The 7,272-nt window shown below is 34.8% G+C and overlaps 1 protein-coding gene across 1 annotated transcript; it reads left to right on the forward strand.

Annotated features, from left to right (window-relative positions):
* The first annotated feature begins 3,034 nt into the window (after positions 1–3,034).
* On the forward strand, positions 3,035–5,503 carry LOC127098620 (elongation factor 1-alpha). The gene is made up of 3 exons (XM_051037258.1): positions 3,035–3,180; positions 3,754–4,242; positions 4,327–5,503. Exons 2-3 carry the CDS (start codon positions 3,781–3,783, stop codon positions 5,209–5,211), a joined length of 1,347 nt encoding a protein of 448 aa, XP_050893215.1. The 5' UTR covers positions 3,035–3,180; positions 3,754–3,780; the 3' UTR covers positions 5,212–5,503.
* Positions 5,504–7,272: the final 1,769 nt, after the last annotated feature.

Consider the following 7,272-nt stretch of genomic DNA (forward strand, 5'->3'; position numbering starts at 1 on the left):
TAACAGTGCATAATCATTCAGGGTAGATTCACACATCTACACAATCATCCACATAATCAGAAAACATATAGATATCATGTATTCACATCTCAACCCACATCACAATTATCCAACCACATTCATATAATACAATGCAACAATGACTCGACTCATACTCATCACAGTCTCCACTCTGAACCACACTCACAACTCAAATCTATATGCATGCGACACCGACTTAACGTTTGGTTCTTCATAACAACCAGGTCCTAATATCTGCGAACCCCGAGCCGACATCCTGAGCTCTAAGCCCCCACCCTGAGCTCCAAGCCCCCACTCAAGGCTTGGGACAAGCCACTAGTCCCCACTCGGAACTAGCGAACATGCCTCTTTCATAACAATGACACATATGATGAATGTCATATAAAATGTAGTACAACTCCGCTCCGACTATACATAATCACTTGACAATAACAAATGTAAACAACCCCATTTTAATTATATTACAATGTATTTTCAATGCATCAATAATAGTTAATACACGTCTCATAAATACAAATCAACATTACGTCATACTTCCACCTTTGTTTACACATACTCACAATTCCATTTAATTCACATATATACACAATACTACATAATTAATCATGTATATTTAATTAATTATCTCATACTCATCACAAAATGCCAACAACAGTCAATCCTTGACCGTCCGACAAAACCACCCTCATATCCAAACTCATAAGGTCAAAACATGAATTCTGACTCGATTTCGGGTAATCCATTACCAGAATGATATTTGTCATCCTCCCCGTCACTCTACACGTCACACTTGTGACGACCTAGTAAGCCACGCCCACCTGGAGGCCATGACGGTCTCCCCGTCATCTGCCTAACGCTCGTCAACATTGTACATCGCATGACGTCTAGGGCATCATTTGGGTGACTCCTGTCACCTTGCTAACATAAGAAGAATTTCGCTATGTTATGGCATGACTTGCGAAAACCCATCCAAAACCAATCCCAACACTCCTAAACAATGCATAAAAATTACTCACATGATTCCCACACAAAAGGATATTAATTCCTATAAATCTAAGACATTATTCCAACGATTTAAACCAGAAAACCAAAATTTATTCATGCTTTGAAGACCTCTATTTTACATCCAAATTCATTTTTATGGACAACTACACCAAAATAATACACAAAATTGCAAGCACATCATGGGATGAAAACATAATTGGAATCATATACCCATTATATAACACAATCACCACAAAAAGAGAAATTCATATTGGAGGTTAAGGAAAACATCCCTACCCTTTCATGAATTAAGCATCCATAAATGAAGAATCCCCCATACCGTGCAATATCATTATTATTTAGTAAAACAAGCTCTCTAAAGACCTTTTCTCTCAAGCCCTAACACTCATTCTCAAGCTTCTTTTCTCATATTCCCTTGTTTTCATGTACCGAAGAAAATAACTCTAAAAACCTAGTTTTTATCCAACTTTAGAATATATATTATTTTATTTTAATTTCTCTAAATTACACATTTTACCCAACTCAAAAATCAGTTTTCCTCCACTCACCACCTTACTCTCTCAAATCGCAATACTGACCAAACTCTATAAGTTCTCATAAAGTTCTAATTAATTAATTAATTAAGTTAATTCTCACAAAACCAATTAATCAACACAAAACACCACAGATACCGTCACCAACCAAACACTTCACATATTCACAAAATAACTATTTAAATAAAATACTCAATTAAAATAAATAAATAAATAAATAAGCAAATAATTAAATTGGGATGTTATAAGTAGCATCATGCTTGGAGGACATATGTGTTATATACGATTTATTTATTTATTTGTCGAGTCGGGAAGTAGGTGTTACAGGTAGCATGCACACCTGTACTTTTTGACCATTACAATGACGTCCACCGTGGAATTTCATTAAAACTAACATGGTACACACCTCTGTCACCATAACTCCCGCCATCTTCTTTGTGAAGATGGTTGACAAGACTTTATATTCTAACACAAACACCATTGTCGGAGGTTTCGTTGGTGGAGATAGCTCTAGCTTCCCGAAGAAAACACACAAAGCAGGTGCTTGCAATAAATGTAATATCTCTTGGTTTCCCAAGCGGCGCTTGAGGAAAAATAGGGGGTTAACATCACCTTTTCCAAGGAGGACACCCTCATAGTCAATCCTCACTATAATGACCCGTTGGTCATCACTGTGCAACATGACAACTTGATTATCAAACGAGTATTGATAGATCCTGGTAGCTCAACTGATATCCTATTCTAGGACGCCTCTCAAAAGTTGCAGATCAATCATGACGTCAAAATGTTCAACGACTCCTTAACAGGATTGTCATGCGAACAAGTATAAGTAATCAACCATGTGACCCTGGAGACCACATGTGGCGAGGGTGCAAACGCTAACACGATTACGATTAGCTACTTTATTAAAAAATAATTTATCATTTAAAAATTATACATATTAATTTTAAATACAAAAGTATAAGAGGAGATCAAAACTATTAAATTTAAAATAGAAGAATTACTTTCGTTAATAAAATTAAATAATAGGCAAAACTGTAATTAAACTTAAATAAAAATTAAATAAATAAAAAAATAAGAAAAAAAATGGAATAAATGATGATTATAAAAAATTACTATTGCAAATTACCGTCCTATTATATATAAAAGATAAATAAAACGTAAAATAAATGATGATTTATGAGATAATTAGTGCTGCAAATTAATTTTTTCTACATAAAATATTTTTTATTCGATATCAATTTTTGTGGAATTGTATAATGCATTTACACTATTTATCATTATTAAATAATTAATAAACATTTTTTTATAAATAATAATAATAATAATAATAATAATAATAATAATAATAATAATAATAATAATAATAATAATAATAGTAAAAAAATGTTTAATTAATTAATATTTTGATTTGAATAAAGTAAAGTGTATTGTAAAAGATTTGATTTTTCTGTAGAACATAAATAAATAATAAATATTTAAAAATTATATTTGATTCGGTAATTCACGAAAACTATGCTCCCGTCCTTTATAAACCCTCCAACCCTTCTTTTGTTAACACTACACTCTTTTCTCATTCTCCTCCCTGCGGCTGTGCATTAGGGCATTTTTCTCCTTCAAGGTAAATCATTCTCCGATTTCGTTTCTTAATCGTGTATCAGTATCATCGTTACCATCGCGATTCATAGGGTTTTCTCACATTTTAGTGTATATGTATGTGATTACGTAGGATCATTTGATATTAGCATGTTATTGATTATTGTTTTGCTTTCCGATTTGTTATTCGATTCCGAAATCTGCCTAGGGTTTACGTGCCTGTTTAACTGTTATTCTGAATCCAAATAGCGTGTTAATTGTTTATGCTTTTGAATCGGTTGTTTTTTGGTAAAACTACATAGGGCTATTGATATTTTCCCGAGATTTTTCTGTTGTGATTCTTGATGCATATAATCATAATAGATGGAAATCTATGGATTTATATAATGCTAAATATGATTGTGTTTGTTTTCTGATCATGTTGTGTTCTTGATCTGCTGAGATATGTTGTGGTGTATTATCTAATTTATAGTGTAATTGTTGACATGGATTTTGCATATTTGATTTGTCAGAATGTTGTTGATGCTGTTTTATTTAATTTTCTTTTTTAATGCTGGTGTTTATTTTATGTGTGTTGTTTTCTGCTTTGGATTTGTAGATTTTGTGGTTTTAAGCTTTAGTTCAAATGGGTAAGGAAAAGGTTCATATCAACATTGTGGTCATTGGCCATGTCGATTCTGGGAAATCAACTACCACTGGTCACTTGATCTACAAGCTTGGAGGTATTGACAAGCGTGTGATTGAGAGGTTTGAGAAAGAAGCTGCCGAGATGAACAAGCGTTCATTCAAGTATGCCTGGGTGCTTGACAAGCTCAAGGCAGAGCGTGAAAGAGGTATCACAATTGATATTGCTCTGTGGAAGTTTGAGACAACTAAGTACTACTGCACTGTCATTGATGCACCTGGACATAGGGATTTCATTAAGAACATGATTACTGGTACTTCTCAAGCGGATTGTGCCGTTCTTATCATTGATTCCACTACTGGTGGTTTTGAGGCTGGTATTTCAAAGGATGGACAGACCCGTGAACATGCTCTCCTTGCTTTCACTCTTGGTGTGAAGCAGATGATCTGCTGCTGCAACAAGGTAATTGAGATCTTGAGTCTCTTTTGCCTGTGATATTTTTGTGACTCATTTATGTGATTATTCATTATTTTCTGTATTGAACAGATGGACGCCACTACTCCCAAGTACTCGAAGGCTAGGTATGATGAAATCGTGAAGGAGGTTTCATCATATTTGAAGAAGGTTGGATATAATCCCGACAAAGTTCCATTTGTTCCCATCTCTGGATTTGAGGGAGATAACATGATTGAGCGCTCTACAAATCTTGACTGGTACAAGGGTCCTACCCTTCTTGAGGCCCTTGACAATATCAACGAGCCTAAGAGGCCATCAGACAAGCCCCTCCGATTACCACTTCAGGATGTTTACAAGATTGGAGGAATTGGGACCGTGCCTGTGGGACGTGTTGAGACTGGTGTCATTAAGCCTGGAATGGTGGTGACTTTTGCTCCAACTGGGCTGCAAACTGAAGTCAAGTCTGTGGAGATGCACCATGAAGCACTCACTGAGGCCCTTCCTGGTGACAATGTTGGGTTTAATGTTAAGAATGTTGCTGTTAAGGATCTTAAACGTGGTTTCGTTGCCTCAAACTCCAAGGATGACCCAGCCAAGGAGGCTGCCAACTTTACATCTCAAGTGATCATCATGAATCACCCTGGTCAGATTGGGAACGGCTATGCCCCTGTTCTTGACTGTCACACCTCCCACATTGCTGTAAAGTTTGCCGAGCTTCTTACCAAGATTGACAGGCGTTCTGGTAAAGAGATTGAAAAGGAGCCGAAGTTCCTGAAGAATGGTGATGCTGGTATCATTAAGATGATTCCTACCAAGCCCATGGTGGTTGAGACCTTCTCTGAATATCCTCCCCTTGGCCGTTTTGCGGTGAGAGACATGCGTCAAACTGTGGCTGTTGGAGTCATCAAGGCCGTGGAGAAGAAGGAACCCAGTGGAGGACCTAAGCCCACTAAGTCAGCATTGAAGAAGAAGTGAATCGCGCAGGATGATCTAGCCAGGGGAGTCTATTTTCATGGTTACAATAATAAATGGTTCATGGTTTCTAGTATTTCTATTTCTGGTCTGGTTAAATTGTTTTTTGGATTAAGTGTGAAGTCTGCGCCGTCATCTCGCAGCTTTTGTTCCCAGAACTGGGTTCTAGATCGACGGTGGCAGGGCTATTTCCTTTTCCTTTTCATGTTTTAATATTGTGTCTTGTGTGAACACTTGGATTTTATAAGCAGCTATAAGCTGCTTATTTTGTTATTGATTATGTTTCTGTTTTTTACTCTATGGTGTTACTTTTTAATCGTTGGGCCATTTATTTGCTAGTTAAGCTTTCACCAGCATAAAACATAAATGCATGTGTGGTGGTTATGTGGTAATTTCACGATGCTTGGATGATTGTTAGTACAATGCTTGAGAAATGATCATGTCATGATATAATCTGAGTCTGTCAGCCAGCTTCCCACATTGCTCCATTTAGTACTATCCCAATTTGTTTGCCCTGTATGTAGGAAAAAAAAATAATTCATAATTTGAAGACTTGCTCATGATGATGGGCTGCCTCTTCCATCCATAACCCTGGGTTCACACTGCCCCCTCCTTCCTAAACTTTCAATGTCACCTAATGTAGCAAGTAACACAGGCGCGACTCTTATTTTCTGGAATACTGAATTTATGAAACTAATATACTTATAAAGTCTTTGTCTTAGACTGTCCCCCGATTAGTTCTGCATTCACTTTTATAACACCATATCACATTGCAGTATTTTTGTTTTTGGTACACTTCACCTTGCTATATTCTCCGGGGAATGTGGTCGGAGTGTTCAACTTACAAAAATTAAAGTTGAGTTGTTCTAAACAACTCATTGTTTTATTATAGTTAATGACTCGAACTCAATCATTTTAGTTATATTTTCAAATTTCATTCTTTTATGATGTGAATTTGTATTTCATTTTAAGTATATATTAAGACGGTGATCATAATTTTCCTATAATAATCTGTCATTATCCTGTGTTTGGAGGATAATTATTGGAGAGAGGATTAGTTAATTATTGAATGTCATTTAGTTCTCGATTTTAGTCTTTAAGAATCACCAAATCGCTTTAATTCCACCCATTAAAGTCTAAGTCACAAATTTAATTTCGTTAATGCTCTCAGTGTCCGCTATAACTATTCCTTTCTCTATTGTTGTTATGATATGTTATGGTCACCTTCTTTATCTTCAAGTTTTCTTCTTCAACATAACTCTTTTCTTCAACATAACTCTTTTTAGTTTTTAAATTTTCATATATATATATATAATCTTTTTTGTTTCTTCTTCTTCAACATAACTCTTTTTAGTATTGTTACAAAATAGTTTTTATAAATGTTTGAGGTGTGAAACATGTTAATTGATGTGTGTTTTATTGTGTCCTATTTGTTAAGCTTTCAAATTTCTTTCCAATCTTTTGATATTAAGTTATTTCATGATGTAATGGAAATCATGTCACTGTTTCATATGGATTAAGAGTAACTTGTATTTTTTTTTGAAAAAATAGAGCATGGAATAAAAAATATATGAAATGTATTATTCTAAAAAAATAATAGCATAAAATATACAAAAAATACGATAGCGGAGAATACACGGATGAATATAATGTTTGAAAAAAATTCCAAACCGATCAATCGAACTAATCTAAATCGAATCAAACCGGTTAGTTTGGTTCGCTTCCATTTTTAAAAAATGTAAACCGAACCAAACCAAACTGATGGAGATATCATCGATTCAAACCTTTTTTGGACTAAAAATCGGTTCAAATTGAACCGATTACACCCTTAATTGTAGGGTCAGAAATCAATTTCTTTTTCTTTCTAATTTACTAGTGTGTGTAATTTTTTATATTTGACTTATTCTCACAATTTAGATTTTTTTTTTGCTTATTATGAAACTGACTATGAATTCGCAAAAGTCATACGATGTTTTTTCTATTTAGAATTTGACTACCTTTTAAATGGGTGACTCCGCTCATCCTCACTTTATATTTTTATACCTGCAAATAATTGATTCGACT

Source organism: Lathyrus oleraceus, chromosome 6 (genome assembly GCF_024323335.1).
Source record: "Lathyrus oleraceus cultivar Zhongwan6 chromosome 6, CAAS_Psat_ZW6_1.0, whole genome shotgun sequence".
NCBI lineage: Eukaryota > Viridiplantae > Streptophyta > Magnoliopsida > Fabales > Fabaceae > Lathyrus > Lathyrus oleraceus.

Coding starts and splice junctions, on each gene's coding strand:
- LOC127098620 (XM_051037258.1), top strand. CDS start 3,781: ATGGGTAAGGAAAAGGTTCATATCAACATTGTGGTCATTGGCCATGTC. Junction 4,243..4,326: donor TGATCTGCTGCTGCAACAAG/GTAATTGAGATC, acceptor TGTATTGAACAG/ATGGACGCCACTACTCCCAA.